Raw genomic sequence first — 23306 nt, forward strand, 5'->3', positions numbered from 1 at the left:
TTTGACCTAATGGTATTTCACTTTGCTTTTAAAAGCCCCGTGCCGAGTTTGTGATTAAAACAAGACGATACGACACTAAAAAAGAACAATACAAATGACAACGACGAGTGAAATATAACAGAGAGACAGAGCAGACACGTCTGGTTGCGATTAAAAACAGAGAAGGAATATTAAAACAGTACAAATAGTAGAACAATAAAAGATAATTGGGCAAAATAAGAAACAGCGTGAGTTAGAAAATGTGTGTGCCTCTGTACGACTTAAATCAAGTTAATGTCTGAAATGTTCTGGAAACACAAGTTGGTGTCATTTGTGCGACTTGTTTCGGTGTGAAAAAAAAAGATTGAAAACTCCGACCTGTGTGCAGCACAGGCGTGTCACCGGGCGACACCAGCTCTTAACACAAGTGCACAGATAGAGAGACTGGCGGATAAATGGTCAGATTTCGGGCGTTTTCTGGCCAAATTATCCTGTCGTGTGAGGGTTTAACAGACGCGAGTCTTCTTCTATGATTTGAAATGATTAAACATGTTTGATATTTACGACTGGACAGAGATCGGGGATGATACGTACTTTCGGTTAGAGCCGTAAGTCGATTCTGTCTTCTCATCTACAGTTCTTTCCCATTTCTCAGGACAAAACGTAGCACAAACGACAGCTGTGAACGCCGCCGACACGCCGCCTCCATGTCTGTTTACGTCCTGAAGTCACGTTAAATCACGCGAGTTTGTGTGAGATTAAATAACTGGAAATCTGTTACAAAGCTTGTTGTGTCTGTGGTTTCCCGCGTTTTTAGAACCAAGTCAGATTTGAAAATCCTCTCGTGTGGAGTAGGCTTTAATCGGCATTTTGCTTATGTTTAAAAGTTATAGTTTAAGTTATGTTTATTTCTTCTGTTATATCGGAGTCGGGCGGAGCTTTGCAATTGAAAACGACGACAGTAAAACAGCAAATCTGGTGTTCAAGACATAATAACGTAGCGGCACAGTCAAGGTTGCGACGTCACGACGCAGAAAAGTAGTATCAAGCATCTCGTCATGTCTTAAACGTAGAACTTTAGGTTTTAAACTCTGTTCCTTTTTTTAATAAACTCATATTTCTTGTCCTGCACTTTGTCAAATTTCTACATTCTATTTCTAAACGTGTGTTTTATTGTTTTTGTGTCGAGGCGCCGTGGAACGGCGTGAACTTGACTGTGGCCCCACCTTCACTTCATAGTTTGACGCCGCATCGAGTCCTTTTGTATTCAGGATTAGTTTCACTCCTCATCTACGGTTGTCATAAAAAAAGAGAGAGGGAAGTGAAAAAATAAAATCCCCAGAGTGCCACACGTTATAGCTCTCTGTCCTCTCTCTCTGTCCTCTCTCTCTCTCTGTCTCTCTCTCTCTTCTTTTCCCTCCTCCCTTGCAACCTTGATCAGAGCAGCAGAGGCAAGAAAAATGACAAACTGTCAGGGGCTTTAATGGCAGCAGAGAAAGAGCCGAGCAACACCACAACCAAATCAATTCACACTAAACAACCTCCAAAAGCACATAAACAAAGACACGAAGGGATTAAAATCCCGACACTGCAATCTGCTCTGGGGCTTTAATTATTTAACAACCACTAAAGAGAACCCAAACAACTCTGAACACTGTCAAAGATTTTCTCGAGTCATTATTTTTCTTTGAATGTAATAAAGCACTTTCTTTTTATTTTTTATTTTTTACTTTTTGTACTCACTGCGGCGAAAGGCCGGGGAACATTTGTGCGGCCGCTTGCACGAGTGAGATCCCCGCGATCCGGTCATGCGACGGACTCCACGTGGACCCGTGTGGTCTGTGGGAACGCCCAGCATGACCAGCACGGCGAACACCACCACCAGCAAACCCATCACGTGCATGACGAACTTTCTCCTCCACTGGCCTGATCCTCTATCCTGCTACACAACTTCCATAATTTACTGTCGCCCAAGTTTCTTCACATGTTTCCCCATAAAGAAAAAGATGTAAAATACTAAAGATCCAAAGTCTGCTTGAAAATCCCGCAACAAACTGCAAACATCGCTGCTCTTCATGCTACGACGCTTGAGTTCTGCCAAATACACAAACCCCCGAGGTCTTGGCTAGTCTCCTAAATCCAGTGACAATGTCACCCCCCCCCAGAGGACGATGGGATCCTAATGAGGGCAACTTGATAATACGCACGGTGGAGTTCACGCCTGTCTCCCGTCTTGCGATTCCACGATTCAACGGAGAAGACGTTCTCTCTCATCTTCCCCCGGCCTTTTCTACGTTTGATAATTCTCCTCTTTAATATTCAAAAGAAGTCTGTGGATGTCTCTGATGTGTGTGTGTGTGTGTGGGGGGGGGGGGGTCCTGTGTAGACGACATGCTGAGTGTCTTTTCACATGTGTTGGACTCGCAGACAAAAACCGAGGAGGTGATGGTGGGGAGACACAGGCGCAGAGAGAGCCCGACATTCCCTCCTTTTTTTCCTCCGACTAAGACTATTTAATGGCTTTCATTCCCATCTCAGCAGCGACGCAAACAAGACGGAAGAAAACAAAAACGTTCACCCCTCAAAAAGAAACTCCCCGCAGAGAGGGAACACTGTTCACTCCCAGTAGACGGAGAAGTGAGGAAAGTTTTCCATCGTCAGGAGGAAGTGAAGGATTCTGGGATTCAACGCTACAGTAGAGCTGCAGAAAAAAAAAAAATATATATATATATATATATATATATATATATACATATATGTTTTTTTTAACAAAATAAAATGTTTTCTCATCGGAAAAGTGAGATTTTTCTCTGTTAAATTCCTGCAACAGAGCAGAATTGCATTATAACGCCTTTTATTAGTTTTATCAAACAATTACATTGTCTTCAGGAGCCTATATTACCATATTTTATTACTTTTATTACACAGCCCAACTTTAGAAATGAGGAGAACATTGCTAGCACTGCTGCTAAAGTCACCCTGGCTTGGACAGAAAAGATGCTTTTCCATTACGCAGTTCTAACTCGACTCGACTCGGTTTGGTATCAGTTCCCATGGATGTGCGAAACTGCCGCGAAGCCGCTTTATATGTGACACAAACACACAAACTCGTGACTTGTAAAGCCGCTGTTTTCGGTGTAACTGAATCATTAGAATCAGTTCATAAAAAACTGTTTGTTCACAGAATCGTGAACTGAAATACCCCTGAACGTGGTCGTGATTCGGCTCACGTTCCCCCTGACTTTCAGCACTGCTGTCGCTAAACACACCAGACTCTTCTGTTATATACTGAGATTTCCATTTGCTAAATGCTGGAGATTAACGCATGTTTTCAGGGATTACAGTCCGGCATTGTTCCGTTTGATTCTTGTGTCGGACGTCGTGCTCAATGACATTTTGGTATCGGCTCAGCTCGCTTGGAACCTCGTCAGAGAAGGTACTAAAAAGTCAAGTCAAGGCCAAGCCGAGTAGTGCTAGAACTGAACTTCTGATGTTACCTCTGAGTTTACTGAGCTCCAGTTGAGAAGACGGGGGGGGGGGAAACATGGATGTAAACATGTCAGGGGCTAGCTATTGTTAGCACTAACGATAACAATAGTTTACGCTGTATTTTGCGCTCAGAAACATCGTAGCAACGTCCACAGATGAAAAACAGAGCAGCACTATGTGTAAACCTCTGACGATACGATCATACTTCACTTGCTCCACATTCCCTGCAGTCATTGAAAACCCATCCCGTTATTTTTTTCTTCATTTTAAATCAAAACATTCCTCTAATTTTGTGGGTTTTGTGCGACTCCATCGTTTTATAGCCTCTCCTAAACCAAACTCCGAAGGGGCAAATACTGTCGGCTTAAAATAGAGACGAGCGTCCACATATGGAATAGCATTTACCCCGACCGAGCCAACATTTATCTCAGTCTCATACAACATATGGAAATCTCTTATATCTAAAACTTCCTGTAGGAAGTAACTGTTGCACGACCGTGTGCGTGTGTGTGTGTGTGTGGTCCGCAGGATACACCGCGTTTAATGACCGCTGCCTTCCTCGTGCCGGGGACGTTCAAGGAAGAACGCTTCCTCTACCTCCCTGTCACGGTGCTGTTGAGGGTGAGGTGGTTTTCAGGTGGGACGAACATGGGAGACACGAAGACGGAGAGGATGTGAGGGAGGACAGCAGCAGACGACCAAAGTTTCCCCAAAGAAAGCGAGTGAATCATACTGGTCTTGATATGTCGCCGCTGAGCGGCAGAGGCCACTAATCATTTCTGATTGGCCGTCGAGGGAGTGATGAAACTCCAGAAACACAAACCATGTCACGACCGACCGCACAAGCCTCTGCCATCACGATAAATCCGCTATGTCGCTCTCAAAGCCTGACATTTTCATATCGCTTTTGTTCATTTTGAAGAAGTAGGACAGTTTGTTGATAACCACTAATAGAAACTATAAATAACAATAAAGTTATTCAAGGTTGATTCACAGGAGATTGGCAGGTGAAACAAAAAGCAACCATATTGTGACTGTGTCAGCAGACAGTAAGCAGTGTTATTTCTCTGGAACGTCCACATACGGTAACTTTAATGACTACCAGGCCGTTTCCTCTCACCTGTCCACAGCTCCAGAATACGCTGAATTACTCTGGGCAGCAACCCAGAATAAATCTAATTAGGTGACTAATTCCAACCGCAGACCCGAGCCAAAAAAGGTCTTCTCAAAGGTCCAGTGTGTAACATTTAGGAGGGTTTATTGGCAGAAATTGAATTTTAAGTTTGTTTTCATAAGTGTATAATCGCCTTAGGATAAAGGTGGATTGGTTTTGGTACAGCCTTAGAATAAGTCTTTTATATGCACTCTGGGCAAAGGTCTTGCTTTACAGAGGCTGACATCTTCGGAGCGGACAAATCAGCCAGAGCATGTGTTCTGAAAGTTAAACTTGCTATGTCAACGAAGGAGAATGGATTTAGTTCGAGTTCTTTTCTGTCTGGACTCGTATGAGTCGGGATGAATCCAAGACTTGAAGCCACTTATCAGTTTTGACTCATCATATCACTTATTTTTGTTATTTTACTCACTGTTTCACTCAGGCCCGACATTCAATTTATGGATTTTAGTCCAAACCCGGGTTGCTTGGGTTCTCAAATTGTGGTGCGCGAGCTTCCTCTGGAGGTACTTGGAGGAACATTTAGAAATAATAATAATTAGAGTCTTGAGTTGAGGCCATTTATTGTTCGTCTCGGTCTGTAACATCTTCTCACCAAGTTTCGGGAAATTCGGAGTAACTAAATTTTGCCTCTGTTTTCACCTTAGGGGGGCGCTATAGAGCCCTTGAGCAACGCATTGGTCTGGGAACTATGCCAATATGCATGTTAATCCCCTCAAAATCACCGCAAAGCTGCCGATATGGGAATAATTCTGCCTCCTGTGAAAAAGGGCCTTAACTGACTTTGCTCAAAATGTCAGAGAGAACACAGATACTTTGCAAAAGAGAGTATTTACTGTACATCTGTTCTGAGGCTCGGAGTTCCCTGACATGCTTTGAGCAGAGGAAATGCTCCAATTGTTGCACTCTGCAGTGTCACCATTAGATGTGTACAGTAGATGTCACTACACTGGATGTTTAAAACAAAAACTCAAAAAAAAAGTCCCTTGTCAGCATTTTATTGAGGCCATGCCAGAGAGCAGAGAAAGGAACGAAAGCCGAGCGTAACAAAACATAAACAGACGAGAGAGCAAGAGAGAGAGAACATTCTCCCTCTCACTGAAGCCTCTCTGTTCAGCTTTGAGACGCGATGAAAAAGACGGCGTCCAGTGAAAGAAAATGACAGCGAACTAAACAAATCTGTTTCTGTTCACAGAATGTCCCCCATGCATGACGCTGCTGCAAGAAATGCGAGGCAAGGGGGGGAAAGCAACAAAGAGCGAGAGCTTCAGAGGACGCGGTGACGAGGTTTGGAGCACAAAGCAGGATGAGGCGATAAACAGACTGTTGCTTTTCCGCTTGCCTGCGCACACTGAATCCCTCTTTTTTTCTCCCCCCCCCCCCTCTGTCTTTTAATGGGCCTCATATTAGCATCTGTTTAGCATCAGCCTCGACATGGCCTGTGGAGGCTGATTAAAACAACCCAGCTATCACATAACATCCTGGCAACAACATCAAAATACAGACAGTAGTTGAGAATCTGTGTGGCAACACGCTTTAAAGGTTCTCATGGACGTTCCTGCTCTTATGTTGTCAGGAAAGGTTAATAGCTGCGAGATGGAAAAGTTCTTTCGGAGTTTTTGTGCGAAATTCTGGATTCATAAGTTTGGAGAGCGAGCGGCGTGTGGATGTGAGTGCAAATCCTCTTCTCTCAGTCTTTACAGTTCAAAACAAACCGGTTCCCCCACATTACACCCACTCTGGCTTTTTTGCACTGGTTTCTTATATATTTTAAAAGTACATATGAATCTTAAAATAGTTTAAATTACGTAACAATTTAGCACCAAATTACATAGGTGAGCTCCTAATGCTCTATTAACCAAACAGGAACTTCAGGTCGACCAGTCTGGGTATTTTTATGTATTCAAAGAGTCAAAGTTAATAACTTTTATGTATTTATTTCACATACATAAATATGAGAAATAAATATTTTTTCATTCTTTGTCTTGATCATTTTGGCTGTGTTCATGCATATGACTCCTACAGTAAGGCTGAAATACACTGTGTACAAACAAGTGTTACACTCGTGCCGTTAAGTGCAAAAAATGTCCCATTGAAAACCCATTCAAAATGCAAATTTTCACTCCCATTAAAGCATAATACATGCATTTCATTATATCTGGGTGTCCATCCTGGGTGTCCATCTTGGAAGCGATAATCTTTTATTACTCTCCACCAGATGGCGTTGTTTTTGACCATAATATTTGGCATATGGTGAAAAAAAACATGCTATTTCCACTGGATGGCACTGTAACAATTCCCCCTCCCTCTCATTGACATCTCACAGGCTGTAGTAATTCAAGACAAAAAAATTACTTGAAAATAATTAATATATATATTTTTTTTTTATCTAAAAACATGGTGGCATCATGACAGAAACCTAGCATTTAAAGGGTTCAAATAATAATTCAAAATATTGTATTTGATATCAATAATTAGGTCAGATGTAGGTGAAAAAAATCTGCTCAATGAAAGTATATGTTCTACTTTTTCACGATTTTCTGCTCAGCACCACGTCATAAACATATGATTCCACATATGTTTATAGTTTCCATATGAGGCCATAATCCACATGGACAGATGTGAAGTTAGTTTATGTTAATAGAAAGAATTCACGATAAAGCACTTCAGCACAACAAGGGCCAATTTGTGAATTTCTGTGCATGACTGCACAAGAAAAAAAGGAGACCCGATCTGATGTGAACACAGTTAGACAATGGCCAAGTACAGTGTCTCTGACCATCATTTAATTGCTCTTCTTTTTATCAAATGCAGCTTTTCCAGTGACCTGTTCCTCACCCTCACTTCCTCTCACAGAAACACATGGTGTCAAAATCAAGCAGGATGTCATTTCATGCTTAATTGGCTTAACTGGTTTAGCGACAGGAGAGCTTTAATTGTCGACAGCGAGGCTCGGGGTGAGTGAGCCAAGAGATCCCTTTGTTCCAATCAGTGCTGAACCTCAGCCAATCACATGACAACGAGACTCGGGACGAGATCCTGATCCTGAGAAAGAGCGGAGCTCAGAAATCTCTTCATTACGGTCCGAGGCAGCGAGTGTAACTGCATTTTATGTTTGAGCTGCAGCTTTTAAGTTTTTGTTTTGATTCTGACATTCTGCTTAATCAGTGCATGACAAAAGCCTTTTGTTAAAGCAGAACTATGCAAGGTTTTTACCCTCATTTATCAGCTTTGGAGTCACTGTGTCTTGTTGTGGGGAGATTGGGGGGGCTGTCTCCACTGCCCCCTACTTTCTGTTAGCGGGAAACCAGCCTTGCAAGATCAGGGCGCATCGCAAAAAAAATCTTGGGTCAACAACCAGACTTGCAAAGTTCCGCCTTAAAAGCAATTTCATGCACAGATTCTTCATCAGTTCCCTTTTCAGCACATTAATTACCAAAAGTCTGTCACGCAGGATGTTATGAAATGTTGTTCTTTTTCTTACAGAGCCAAACATGAAGTCAGTATGCTAACGCGCTGACAGTTACAACAGTAACATGTCAATCGATGTTTGGCGCGCCACATGTTTGTGGGAGAATGTTAATATTTACAAGTGTAAAAGAGTATAATTTAGTCGTTCATTAAAATTTTGACTGAGTGATGGCACTAGATGAAACGTTTTTTTTTTTACTTGTGAGACACATGTGTAACAAATGATGACAATCAATCAATTTTTGGATTTTTCCATAGTGGTGAACCTAGTGACCAACCGACACACTGGACAATAACTTTCTTATAAGTTGATGCTTAAAGTGCAACTAAACCCATTTATTTCCCTGGTGTAAACGCTGTATATGTGTATCTAGTAATTTTGCTGATCCAATTATTAAAATTACACATGCTGTGAAAAAAAACTGGTGTATCTACTGCTATCTACTCTCTAGTCAAACACCAGCTACTGCATTTAAATGTTGCCACTGGCTCTCTTAGTCCACGCTTGCACTCTCTTGTCCAATCAGAGCGAGGCTCATTGCCCTAGACTCCTCCCCACCTTTCTCTCTGCACATGTCAGACTCCGACCAGATCACGCCCCCTCAGTGCTCCCACCTCTCCCTCCCTCCTTCAGGTCTCAGCCCACTTCTTTGGCATTTTTCAAAATCAGGCAGAGACAGGTGTTTGCAGTTGTTGAGGTGAGATAAAAATTCCTGTTTTAAATCATTTGGGAGAAACAAACATCAAAGTGAAAACCCGGGAGTCTTCCTCGATGTTGTCAACAAGCCTCAGCTGCAAAATCCACAGAACTTCTCAAAGTTGTAACATCCAGAAACTTTCCACAACTTAGGATATCATTGTCCAGTAGTTTGCGGTTTCAATGGGGCCTTGGAGGCAACATCAGTGAGCGATCCCTCTCTGAAGAACCATAAGCCGGATAAAAAAAAAAAAGAAATGCAAAAGACCCTGCTCATGCTAAAAGCATTCTCCCCCAGCTCTCGAATAAAAAGCCCTTTCTTTCTCTGTCTCTTTCCCCGGTGCGATCAGCTGCCAAAACAAACTGGCGCTGTGATGAATGTAATAAATATGATCGATGGGATATCTGGCTCTGCTGACCTCACACCGCGAGCTGGAGTTCAGGGAGCAGGTGCTGCTCAGATTTACAGCCCCACCACCAGCCCCCCCCAAAACTCCCCCACCAGATCTCATGATACTCTGCTCTCTTTTCAACACAGTCGCACTCCGTTCCGTCTCCACGGCCCCACCACGGCACCGAGTCTCGGAGAAATGAGACTTACCACTCCGGGTTCGAACGTCGACATGACGACGCAAGAGTCGCGCGATGACTAATAAAAGCAGGGATTGTTTTTACAGCTCATCGGGCTGCCAGTCATGGCTGAAAGTCATTAGTGTAAGATCAGCGCCGGGGTTGTCAGCGAGGTGCAGAAGCTCTGCAAGTTTACACATCTGCTAATAAAAATGTCTTAATTAATCTTAAACGCAAAGGCACCTCTGGGAAAGAACAAGCGAGCGACAACAAAGGCGCTGGGGTGGGTCGTTTCTAAAAAGCTGCCACGGATGACAAATGTACAGTGTCTGCGCGTCAGCTGCGACGACACTAAATCGCCTTTGATTCCATTTTAAGACGCTCAGTATAACTTACGTTCAAAGAATAAGCAAGGACATGTAAATGAGCAGAATGCATTTGTATAAACAATAAAAATGTAGTTTAGACAAATAATTATAATAGAAGTGACACTTTTGGCTAACGTACTTGTGGTTTCTTACACTTCAGCAAAACACCTGCGCAGCCAACGTTATATAATATTAGTGTAAGCTGGTGTTATTCAAGACAATTATTAGTCTTGGCAATAACGCTCCAATATTACAACGCTGACCACACGGCTGTGCCGCTTTTGCTCCGTCAAGGGATCGAGGAAAAAGACGTATGATGGAAAAAATGGACGTCACATTCCAAAATGGGCCTAATCATTCACACGGGCCAGAAAGTAAGTATTAGCATTTCTCTGGCAAAAAGAAGACTGAGGGCACACACACACACACACACACACACAGTGAACCTCGTCCTATCAAGTTCACTGACTTCCAACTGCACAAACTATAAGCTTTCAGGATGGATTAGTCCAAACGGCTCGAATTCTGACCGTGTAACAAAAAGAAAAAGAAAAACTGTGACCCTGTCGTTACCCCTTAAACCCGATTTGTTCTAAGCATGAGCAAAACTGGGGTTTCTTCTTTTGTTTTCACAGCGGGCGGCAACCACAGCTGTCGTTAAACAATAGCTTTAACGGGACGTAGATGCACTTTCACACGTTGGGGTGTACAGTACTCATCATGTAGTAACAGTAGGTATACAGAGAAGTATACTTAACCCTTTGACACCTCAAAATGTCTGCCTGGACTTTTTGTTTTTGCTTATTTTAACCATAAAAAGGCCAGAAAATGTCCTCTGAGTAAGTGCTTTTGCCCTTTTTTCTAGAATAGAAATATTCTAGACAATATCTGGCACTGTAGTTATACATGAATACCAGATGTTGTGTGTTAAATTTGAACATTATAACATTTAAAATAACATTTGTTTGAGTTTTTGTCTCAATGTCCAAAAACGTTAACATTGGCTTTGACGTGCTATATCTACACTACGATATTTTCATTTGAAAACAGTGCTTTCAAACAAAACAGAGTGTTTCTGTTCTGCATCAGAATTAATGTGCATCCACGCTAACTCGACGTATGCACTGAGCTTTTCATCCACAGAGGAAAGTTATAAGCAAATGTTTGTACCTACATCATCGTTTTCAAAAGTTGATGTTTCAGTCCGTCCAGACTAAAACACAGGCCATGTGTTTTCAAACGGAAAGTTTGAAGCCCATGGATATTCTTTTGCATTTTTTACATTATTTTGTCTATGGAAAATTGGTCAAAATACTGGAAATCAAGTCTCAAAAGTTTCGGACTGAAAACACAGTTGTGAAAAATCTCGTTTGAACAAAAACAGTGACGTGTGGATGTAGCCAATGCTACATGGACAAAGACGGTAAACGACGCGGACGACTGACTGATAATGCTGCGGCAAAGTGAGATTAACAGTAGGAATTATACAACCACAGACTCATGTCAATTTAAACAACACATTATCTCCGCTCTCCTTCAGGGAGGCGGAGAACGTGACCCATTTTCACCCCCGAGAAAACACTTTCGCTGAGAAATTAAAGCGTGTTTGACAGAGCGGGAGCAGCTGATGATTAACATTTAACAAAACCCAATCCACTCCTTCGCCCCCCCCCCCGCAATTATCACAAGGACACTTGATAACGTGAGTCTAAATATTCAAATTTAATTCCCCTCGCCTCTTTGTGCCTCCGACGCCCGCACACTTGTGCCGACTCCCACCCCAAATCCCCGCAGCCTCTTGACCACATTACTCCACTTGTTATCTTGACAAGAACGGCTAATAGACCCATTTCCTGGGACGGTGCTAAGCTAAGCTGTGCGGATCAGGGAGATGAAAAGAGATTGGATGGGGGAACAAAACAAAGCTCTATTGGCCTCAGCAGCTCTGAGGCTGTGGAGAAGCGGCACAGGACATTAGTGAACGGTTATAGCTAATTATACCTCGAGTGAATTGCTCCTACAGGCGTGGCCACGGATCTTTCTCTTATACCGCTAGGATAAGAGACGCTTTCTGTACTCTGAGTTCTTCGACGGCTTAACTTGCTCTCTCTCTCTCTGTTTCCCGTATCGTGTCATAATCACTGCCGCCCGAAGACGGATGAGAATTCAGAGGGTGTCGTTGAGAGGTGACACATTGATGCCGTGGTGACTCTCGGGCAATATATGTGAGGGGTGACACTGTCAAGGAAATTGGTTTTCAGGGTGGCGACTCAAGGCCAGCGCGACGGATTAGTAATAAGAGCAAAGGACAAGGAGAGAATAGAGCGCTCAATCTCTTGTGGTAAAGCTGTTAGTGCCGTGTATTAAGACCCAGAGCACTCCACCTTCAACTCAATAAGGAGAGCAGGCCGCCGGTCTCCACCCACAGAGATCCAAGCAGGAACTCTTGTACGACTTGTGAGCTGCGTTTTCAATTCAGGAACTGCCTTCTTTAGGGGCTCCATTTAAATCCTGATCGTGTTTCAGCATCATGTCTTGGTTATCAGATGTTAAAAGTGTGCCAGGAACAAAGGATTCAACAGGAGGATCTTGTACTTCTAAGTAGCAGGCTCCAACTTAAAGGTCGGCACAAATTGCATATACAGTCTATAGGTATTTTCCTATATGTGTACAATCACTTTTGGTTTTCATAGCCTTAGAATGATATATCCTGAGTGGTATATGAAGGCCACCATGTAAAAGGTCTGAATTTAGATGGACTAGGACACGTGTCAAACTGGTGGCCCAGGGGCCACATGTGGCCCTCCAATCGATTACATGCGGCCCGCCCACCACTGTGCAAGGTGATGGAATAGAGACAGAATATAAGACTAAATGTATTTGCCGGCAATATTCGGTTGTAATCATTGCTTTATTAAATGTATTACACTCAACATGAAATTACATATATTTAAGCTGTTTTAATCACAATTATCCTAGTCATTAGTTGCTAAATTTTCAATTTAATTCTCCGTTTTTGTGCATCATAAATATGTTCTTATTGTGAATCATTGTATATCAAAACAAGCACTTTTACTTTGCAATTCTGTCTAATATCATAATGAATATCTTATATTGCCCACTGGCTACTAAAGAGTTGTTTTTTCCACCTTCTTTCCTCTATGTCGGCCCCTGCTTGACCAGACTATATGCTCGTTGGCCCCCAGGTCATTTGAGTTTGACACCCCTGGACTAGGACAATAATTCAGTTTTTCAAAACATGTTAAACGGAAAAAAATCGTGCTAGTCTTAGTCGGACTAACATAACTGTGATTCATAGTCCGATTACTCCTGCATGTGTACACTTAGTCTGACTGGGGTTGGACTTGGTGTTGCGTGAAATCACAAGGCGGAAATGTCTTTCTTCTGACTTTCTTTTCTGTGACTTTAAGGTCAACAGGAAACTGATTTAAGACACACTAGCTTATAGAAAGATACAGCGCCACCTACGGAGGCAGACTTGGACTTGGCAAGTAGTCCCATTGCCTGTCTTAGTCGGACTAAGATTAAACTGTGCATGTAAACATACTGTCTAAGTCTTACACACTGGACAATTTAGTTGAATAACTGATTTATTTTTATCATTGTTGTTACATAAACATCATATTTGGGTAACATGTCGTTCGTAAGTGATCTGGACTTCATCCAGCTGCAGCTCCATTGCTTTATGGCAGACCCTGAAGTGAGACACATCTACTGTACGTATGCTACAAACTGTGCACGATCATAATACTTGTTTTACATGGAACTGCTGCGATCAAACCAAAGAGGTTCCCATTCCGCCATTATTGCTGTTCTCACTCAAGTATAAATAAATCCCAGGGCTAATGTACACAACAGTGTGTGTGTGTGTGTAACGTGACAACGTGTCAGCAGACAGAACTGTCACACAACAATTCCCACTCATAGCTCAGTGATGGCATGTGCTCCCACTATAGCAGACACTTACGCCAAGAGTCTTGTTTATATTTTTAAGGAAATGAAACATCGGCATGTTTAAAATGAAGGCTATTTTGGAAATGGTGGAAATGCTCTGTCTATACTATGTTTATAGAAATAAAACAGATTTCCATCTATGGTAAAAGAAGGCAGAAGTACCCACATTTCAATCAGCTATATGCATTCACTGGCCACTTTATTAGGTACATATGACACCGCTTCTGCTGCTGTAGCTCATCTGCTTTAAGTTTTGACATGTTTTCAGACATGGTCTTCTTCTTCTTCTTCTTCTTCTTCTTAGTTAAGAGGAGTTGTCTTTTTCATATAATTCCCAAACCAGTCTGCTCATTCTCCTTTGACCTCTGACATTTTCGCTCTGTTTGTTTGGACAATTCTCTCTAAACCCCAGAGATGGTTGTGCCTGAAAAACCCTGTAGATCAACAGTTACTGATTTACGCCAGACTTCTCTGTTATATATTGAGGTTTTAGACATTTCCCTTGCTAAATGTTGGAGATTAACGCACGTTTTCAGGATTTTTTCAGTCTTTTTTAACAGATCTACAGCTCGGCATTGTTCGGTTTGATTCCTGTGTCGGACATCGTGATTAGAAAGTGGCCGAGAAACGTAATAATCACCAGTGGATTTGAAGGAATAGTGAAAGTGACAGAGACACGGTGTTTGTATTGCTCAGTTCCTGTGATGGGAGAAGAAGCTGCAATTTTACCCGTGAGTAATAAATTAGGTTATAAATTAGGCTGTTTCGTGTCTGCGGGGGCAAAGGCCTGGCTTAATTGCCTCAGTTGGCACGCACAGCAGTGCAAGTGTGAACAGGTCAACAAAATGATCAAGTGCTTTCATCACTTTTAATCACTGACTCTTCACCATTTATAAAAAAAATCACCATAGAAAAAAATTGCCCTGTGTTGATGGATATTTTCAAATCTTTTGTGATTGGCTCACAACAGCAACCTCCTGACTCACGACTCACACGGCTCTTTTATCACGTCATTCTTCTGTGCTGCTGCCAGCACAGTCAGTGAATTGTTTCTACCAGACGTTCAGGGACGACCACTTTGAGATAGAAAGATAAAACGTCTTATCGGAGCAGACCTCTATCCTGGAGCTCAGCACTGATGGCAGCTCAGCAACCTTCCCAACCTTCACAAACATCTCTGACAAACCCAACGGTCGTCATCGGTGGAGAGGGAGCGTATTAGCGCTGTGATGTGCTCTCTGAAGTTACGGCTCAGGCTTTCATGCCCGGGCAGAAGATCCAAACCTCTCTCTCCCCCCCTCCCCCCTCTCTCTCTGTGTGTTTTCTTGCCAAGCAGCGGCGAGCAAAGTTTAACTGCAAGAGGTTTTTTTTTAGCAAGCCTCTCTAATCCACCGCCTTCACACAGGTCACTCTCATTTATTATAAATGAAGTTCTGTGCAAAGCTCTTTGATATCGGGAAACGATTTAGAACTTGGCTGAGAGTCAGAGTCTTGAGGGACCAATAAAAAACACTTAATGTATTGGTAACTTCAGGTCAGGCATGTGGCTCCTGATAAAATTCACAGTATTGTGTATTAGTCCCTGGTGACCGCCATAAAAGACATCACCGGGTCACTGTGGCGGTGTTTCTTAAACGAGGTGAAGAACATCACGTTACAACTTTGTTGACATTGGTCCAAAGTTCTTCCCTCGACTTCACGTCCAACCATCCCTTATTTCAAATGCCACATGGGAGGTTATTGGTGAGCGATACAGGTGTATCAGGTCCTTAGATACAATCCCATCATCCTTTGCGTTTCACACTCTGCCTCCACAGCTCTTGTACAGCAAAACCTGCACTATAAATACTGTCTCAACACCACAATAAAGATCTGACCATGATATTCTCACAGTATCAGAATAAATATTGTCGTTACCGTCCTCAACAGCGATTCCCAAAGACTGGGTCGAGACCCACAGATGGGTCACAGGAAATTTATTTGGGTCCCCAAATAAATTAGCAAACCCTTTTTGTTGAAATAGCATGAACAAAAAATAAGTTGTAATTCATTGGAAATTATGTGTCTAGCAATGACCAAATTACCAAAAATAATGCTAGATTTTACAGATATTACTGTAAAATTGGTGCTATATACGCAAATTTGGAACGTTTGTCATCCTTAAAAAGTGGGCTCCTATATATATATATATGTAAAATCATATATATATGTAAAATCTAGCATTATTTTGGTATTTTGATCATTGGTAGACAAATACTTTTCAATGAATTACAACTTAATTTTTATTATTTTTACAAATAGGGTTTGCTAATTTAATTAGGGACCCAAAAAAATTTCCTGTGACCCATCTGTGGGTCTCGACCCAGTCTTTGGGAATCGCTTATATATACATATATGCTTATGTATATAAATATATATGTAGTGTTGTATTCTCAGGTGGTTCTTGGTATAAAAAAGTTATCCCAATAAAGTAAGTGTCACACTACTGCAATAAATACTGCAACCTGAACTTGTTACCATGGTATTGAACATATCTCAAGGTTTTCACATTGTTGAATCCCAACTGTACCCTACTTTGTGCTCTTCTTTCCTCATGTCGTGCCATGAAGATAAACGGTACATCTTCCTCACAAGTCTTCCCTCCTGAAGGTCGCTGAGATCACGCGGCTCGATCACCTCAAATACCCCTCACTGTAACACTAACATTTACATTACAGCTACATTGCATTTTCACCTTGACTAAACCTGGCAGCTCTCGGGATTGTCCTCACTTTTCCCCTGTAACGAGTCACGCTCTCTGAAAATGGAGTCTCTGGCAGCCGCTCCCACTTTACTCTATCAGCAGCAGACTAAGGTATTAGTGCACATTAGTCTCATTTCCAATTCACTGCCTGGGCCAGATCGCTTCTTCAGTTCATGCACAGATGGGATTAAATGGACGGATTATAGGTGAACTCCTAACACAGTCCGCTGGGCAAATGTATAAAGTGTAAAGATGAACTGAAACGGAGTGAGACAGATGACATGATTCCACTCTTTTGAACCCAAATTCAAAGCACATGACAACAGTTAAAATGTGTGAACTTGGAAGATATTCATTCATTCACGTGTCCATTATCCTCCACATGACATAGGTCGAAAGGTCATAACCTGGACAAGTCGCCAGTCCATCGCAGGACTATGAAGATATCCTGGCCTTAACTTTTAACTATTAAAAGATAAGTATCAGTAGAAAAGTAAATATTTTGACATTGTTGATACAAGGCACAGTGGGATACTGAGGGGTAAATGTATGGTTTTGTCAGCTATCGTCTGAGATTTTGGGAAAAATAGAATCGGGAGTTGCCAGGCGACCGCACACAGTGAATGTCACAGCCACTTCTTTGGCACTTGGCGCAGACTTCTTTTCACTCTCGCTGCAGCAGCTGTGTGAGGTCCACTAAATCACCTGGGGAGGAAGGTCTCCACGCTGCGACAACAAATCGAGAACACTCATGGGAGGGAGCCAAAAAAATAAAACAACACACGTGCGTCATCGGTAATTTTCTCCAGACTTGATTTCTTTGTGTGCTCGTCGGTCCCTCAGGCCAAAACCCTTCTTCTCTCATTTCCCCAGAGCTTTATTGTCTGTGTCGACTGATGCACTCCAATGGTTGCTTTGGGCCTCATTTCTCTACAGCGCTGCTCTGAGACTTAAAACTGGAGCAGCAGCAGCAGCAGCAACTTCACACTTGCTCTACATAGTCATTGTTGCTGATTATATTTGACTGTCCTTCCATTTCTACACTTCATATTTGAATCTCTCATATGTCATATGTGATATATTTAGACGTGTAGACATGGTCCAGATGATCTGCAGAAGATCAGACGAGCAGCAGAAGGAGGAAGGACGGTGATTTAGGTGACTTCGATGTCTGGTATTCCAGAAAAGGATGATCAAAGGGGATTTTTTTTTTTAATGCACAACCATCTCCAGGGTTTACAGAGAATGGTTTAGAATACATCCAGTGAGCAGCAGCTTTCTGGGAGAAGACTTCTCCGGCCAGACACTCCTTACAAGCAAGACATGCAGAAGAACATCTCTGAACACACAACACGTCAAACCTCGAGGAAGATGAGCTTCAGCAGCACAACACCTGCCACTGTGTTAGGTTTCCTGTGTACCTAATAAAGCGGCAGGTGACTCTATATTGCTGATGTAATGTGATTAGACGACCACACAATGCATTTTGGGAGAATCTCATATGACCTAGTTCTAGTATCTGTCTCATTTCTTAAAAAAAAAAAAAAAGGTTCATTATGACCTCTTTTAGTTTGTTTGTTTTCAAAAAGACCAACTTTATAAGCATGATGATGACACTAACTCACAACAGCCACTCAAATAACAACTCATCACAATCATCAACACACAGCATGACGGTGTACCTGTGTACCTAATAAAGTGGTTATTAAGTGGAATTTGCCATGCACCTCTATTTGCATTGTATTCTATTTCCTTACTGACAATAGCAATCAAAGATGTGTTTAATGTGTGTGATGTATCAATGATTCCCAAACACTGGGTCTGGACCCACATATGGGTCATGGCAGATTTCTTTTGGGGTCCCCAAACACATTTTTTTCCAGCCTTTTAGTTCAGATTTATGTATATATGTTATAAATAGCATGCATGAAAATGAAGTTTTAATTAATTTACCATAAATCTTCAAAATGATGTCAGGTTTTACTCTTTAGGATAGTTGAAATTAATTTTTGTGATTAGTTGTAGAAGGAAACGGTGTCCTGTTTCCAAACAGGAAGATAATAACACAAATGTTTCCTTTTTACAAGCAGAAACACAATAATTTGACATTTATATGTCAGATGTGAGGAATTGAGGATTGAGAAAATGTAAAAAAAATGTAATAACTGTCATTTGTTTTAGTTTTTTACTGCATTGAAGAGTCAAATCTATGTATGATGGAGATCACTCGTGTCTTCATGTGGGACCATGATTGGCTCCAGCAGATGAAGGCGACACATCACTTGACACACAGTCAAGGCCAAACACACAAGTGAAGTCATAGAAAAGCACATTTTTAGTGGAGGAAACAGCAGCAGCATCAGCAGCAGCAGCAGCAGCAGCATCAGCAGCAGCATCAGTACCTGTGTAGCCCAAGGTGTTGTCATCCTCATGTTCGGCGGTGGGAGCCGGCGTTGTCTCGTCGCTGGCCCCGCGGTCCTGAGCGACTCCGATCTCTGTCAACAATAACACCACACGGTCTGAGAACCCAGATACACTCTGACCACTTTCCCCACCCACGGTCCAGTCCTCCAGCCCGCTGCATCCTCGGAGCAAGTGCAGAGCAAACGCGCTCAAAAGTACCAGGTTCCATCTGTGGCTGCAGGATTCAGACATCCACATCGCAGCAAAGAAACACAATCTCAACAGCTGTGAATCTTTTTTTTGTTTTTTGAAGTTAGAAATCCACATGAATGTTCAGATCCCAGCTTCTCTGTGTCCTGCACTCAGCAGGAGGTTATTGCCGTGCTGTCCCGTGTTCGGTTTTGAATGTGTGGGTTCACAACAGAGTCATTTCCACCATATCAATAGCCATAAGTGGCTGCACCCCTGAGGGAGCACATGGGCAGGGCAGGAGGAGGGAGGAGGGGACGGAGAGGGAGGCAGGGAGGTCCAGGGGGGGGCCACACACTCTGCATGACTGACAACGCCACTCTCCACACAATCCTGATGCAAATACAATAATGCACCATTAATAGCTAATCAGTTCCCTTTTTTTTTTTCATTTTTGATTCAGGCTTCAGCGTGACGGTTTGAGTGTGTGACAGGCGGTGTGAGGGCGGGACAGATGGGGGTGGAGGCGAGGAAGAAGAGGCCAAGAGGGCTCACGAGGGGAGATGAGTGGCCAACTGTGCCCCTCTGATGGCTCAGTGTGAAATAAATCAGACTCAGCCATGCCCACTCTCTTTGTGGGCCACTGACAGGGGGTTAATTTGAGTCCGGGTGGGTGTGGGGGTGGGTGTGGGGGTGGGCGCGGGTTGTTGCTAAGAGGAATCTTAATCAAAGCGCATCCACGCAGTGGCAGTCTGTCGGAAGTATCTGTTTCCTGGATGAGGAGCTGGCAGACGGGCCGGACAGAATTGTTCATCGGAGAGTACTTTGGATCACCAGAGAGCGGCGACGAGGACGACCTGTCATTTCACAGGCCCCGCCCACCATCAGAGAACGGACAGCGTCAATAAAAGCACTTTTTTTGACAATTTTTCTCCGGACATATTAATAACAGCAAACACAAGCAGACATTCAAAAACACAGTGATCACGTCCCCCCCCCGTCCTCCCCCCCCCCGCTGCGCCTGTAACGCTGCAATTAGCATGACAGTTAAAGGGCCTCGTGCTGAGCCCCGAACCTATTATCTGGCACTTATCTGTCCGTCTGTTTGTCCAAACATCAGAGCGTCGGAGTGAGAACGCGACAGGGAGAGCAGTGTCGCGCAAAACACAACCCCTGTCGTTTGCACATGAATGAATGAAGTCCGACGGATAAACACGCACACAAAAACACACACAAACACAAACACGCAGCATGCAGAGGCGGAGGCACTTGCAGCTTGACACCAGCGGGGGTGTTCTAATATGTGGTGGAAAACAGGCAAATTCAACACAAAGCATGAAACATCTGCTTCTGATGGAGACGAGTTTGGCACTGACAGCAATGACACGCTGGATCAAATATCACAAACATGAAGTCTTTAGGCAAAAATGGTCCATCGTTCAAAAGCGGAACGCCACACAAGTGTGTGTGTGTATGCAGTGTTTAAACGATATGTTTAAATGGGATATGTAAGAGTTGGTAAATCAGGAAGTCAAACTATAAGAACACACCTGACGAAAAAAGTACTCAAAATGGTTAAAATCGGATTAAATTTTGTGGAAATTTGGAAATACGTCGCAGTAAATAAACAGAAAATAAAATAAAAACGCTCTATTTTTGTGACTTCTTTTGTGACGGAAATGCATTTTTTAAAGCCTGAATATGTGACCTATAAACACACAGCCCCAGGACGTCCATATAAGGAGTTGTGTATTATTCACACAGTAATTTACGCCACTGATCTGTGCCACATGAGCACTGAGGGTTGAATGAAAATACGCAGAAAAAAAGTTTCAAAGGTGAATTTTACGACTCAAAAAAACCCTTTTTTTGAGTTGAAGGGATAAATGTTTCTTGTCCCCGCCCATCCCCCACGCAGGCAGCAGGTGTGATCGCTCCAAACACAACAGAAACACATCAGAAAGAAAAGGATATAAATATATAAATAATACAGCAGCCAAAAGTGCCTCAGACTGTTTGCTAAAGAGCAAAAATCAAAAACACCCAAACTGTCGTCTGTGGCCTTTACGTCTTCATGTGGTCTCCTCCTCTGTCTGATTCTGTGGGTGGTCCACAGGCAGACGTCCAATTAGTGACCACTTCAGAGCTCATTAACAGGTGGCGTGGCCCCGCTGCCCCTGCCGCCCCCCCGGGGGCATCAGGGTACAAAACGGCGGCCTCGCTAACCCCCGATCTTTGTGAGCATCAACACAGCCCCGAGCTGCGGCTCCCCTGTCGGCTAATTAATGGGGCACATGTGTGGATAAGTGACTGCTTAACCCCCCCAACAACAGTCACTGCTGCCCCCAAGTTCTTCTCAAACATCAGAGTGTGTCTGTGTGTGTGTGTCTGTGTGTGTTTCTGGGTCATCGGTCTTTTACTTTTACAAAGAACAATCCCCAGTTCATGATGCAGGGTCTTTCTGGGCTTTGTTTTCGTACAGTAGTCGCCCTGACTGACTAAAAGTCGGGGTGAACCAGGCTTCCACTGCTCCCCAACATTCTGGCTTCTCTCCATTAGCTCCCAGTTCACTACACAATTCATTTTAAGATCTTATTGTTTGTATATAAGTGTCTTTATGGTCTGAGAAACACATGGTTTGTGTTTATTTAGCACTTTTCCTGTGTTTGTACCATTCACTCATTCACACGTTCAAACATTCACTGTAAGTGCGCCACGTTTTCCATCACACATCTTTTTATATTCGTTCATTGGGCAACGCGGGGTTAAATAATCTCGTATCTCGCATGTACTTGTAGACGACCAGAGCTGGGAATCAAACCCACAACCTTTGAGTTAAAAGAAGACTCGCTCTACCACTGAGCTACAGTAGCACCCTTTAATGTAATCGTTCATTTTATAATGAATGTTACAAATTCATTCACGATGTTTTGGACTGTGAGAGGGGGAAAAAAAAGGCCTCAGGTGAGCTGGGATTTGAACCAGCAACCTCCTTGATGTGAGGAAACAAGGAGGAAATGGTGAATATTAATTAATACTGAAAACTACAGCTTTAAAGCAAACAATAAACAATAAAGAGAGAGTAGAGTTTTTCTTTTCTTTACTTTTATCTCCACAAGTATCTGAAAAAAGATGCTGGTTCACCTTTTCTTTCCTTATATTAACTTTAAAATTCCCAGGTATTTAAACAGTCTTTTATCCACAGCAGGTACCAGAGGGCTTTTTTTTATTCTTGGCTGCATTTATGCGGATTAACAAAGAACTGGTGATCGTGATCACACTCAGAGTCTCGCAGAAGGCCAACAGTAACCCTGTGGCCTTGGACTCGAGGTCGTTCGACTCCTCACACCGACGCAGATGAAGAAACCGGAGAGGCTCGCCGTCGCCTCGTCGTTATCTTGTCATGTATTGGCAGCGGCACTCCGGCCCTGGCAGCTCGTATTAGTGATGGATGGGTTTAAAATGATGAGTGTGCGGCGCTCCGACTCTGGGGCTTGTTAACAGGGCCTGAATGATTGTTTGCTGGAGGACAAGTTCCTTCACACAGTCTGATCAGAGAGGCGGCGACGCGTTCCTGCAACGTGACCTCGAGCAGTTTCAACGATTCAAATTGTTTTCTTGGAAAAATATCTTAGTTTACTTTTGTCAGCCAGTGAGAATGATGAATGTGGGTCAAAGTCAATGAGATTGTGCGTGGAGACCCAGCTCCAGGGAATCAAAACAATACAACTCTCATATCTACATGGTTTAAGACGGCGACTCAGTCGTCTTCAGCATTATTTAAAGCAGACAAAGGCACATAAAAAAACTTACTCACTTCATCTGCTTCCACAGCACCGTGGCACTCATTTCCATTTTGATTACACTTTCTTTTTTTTGTTTTGTGCATGACTAATGGAGATTTAATTAAGCCTTGGGATAACACACACACACACACACACATATGCAGTGAGCGCACACTGCAAGAGAGAAGAAAAGAAAAGTCCAAAGTCATAGTGTTGTAATGAAAACTTTTTTGGTCACTAACCTCTGGAACCAAAAACCCAAACACTCAAGAACAATTAAAATTATGAGGCAAGAGCTTCATGAAAAACCTCAAATCCCCCGGAGATGTGACATAACCAAGGAGACTGTGTTTCCGTCTGCTGTTATGAAGAATTTAAATGTTATTAATCCACTTCATACTTTTGTTCTGGAGAAGATGAATACCATTTACTGCACGCGTTTGAATTTTAAATACGGAGGGTG

At 42.8% G+C, this 23306-nt stretch overlaps 1 protein-coding gene across 4 annotated transcripts in view; it reads right to left on the reverse strand.

Annotated features, from left to right (window-relative positions):
- Positions 1-23306, reverse strand: part of robo1 (roundabout, axon guidance receptor, homolog 1 (Drosophila)) — a 289424-nt gene that overhangs the window by 157765 nt on the left and 108353 nt on the right. For 3 of the 4 annotated variants that reach the window (XM_058634726.1, XM_058634722.1, XM_058634721.1), the window contains exon 3: positions 18869-18961. The exons of the other annotated variant lie outside the window; for it this stretch is intronic. In XM_058634726.1, coding sequence (XP_058490709.1) covers positions 18869-18961 — 93 coding nt within the window. The remainder of the gene's footprint in view (positions 1-18868; positions 18962-23306) is intronic. 4 annotated transcript variants of the gene reach the window in all.

The sequence above is a fragment of the Solea solea genome, chromosome 7 (assembly GCF_958295425.1).
Source record: "Solea solea chromosome 7, fSolSol10.1, whole genome shotgun sequence".
In the NCBI taxonomy this organism is placed as follows: domain Eukaryota; kingdom Metazoa; phylum Chordata; class Actinopteri; order Pleuronectiformes; family Soleidae; genus Solea; species Solea solea.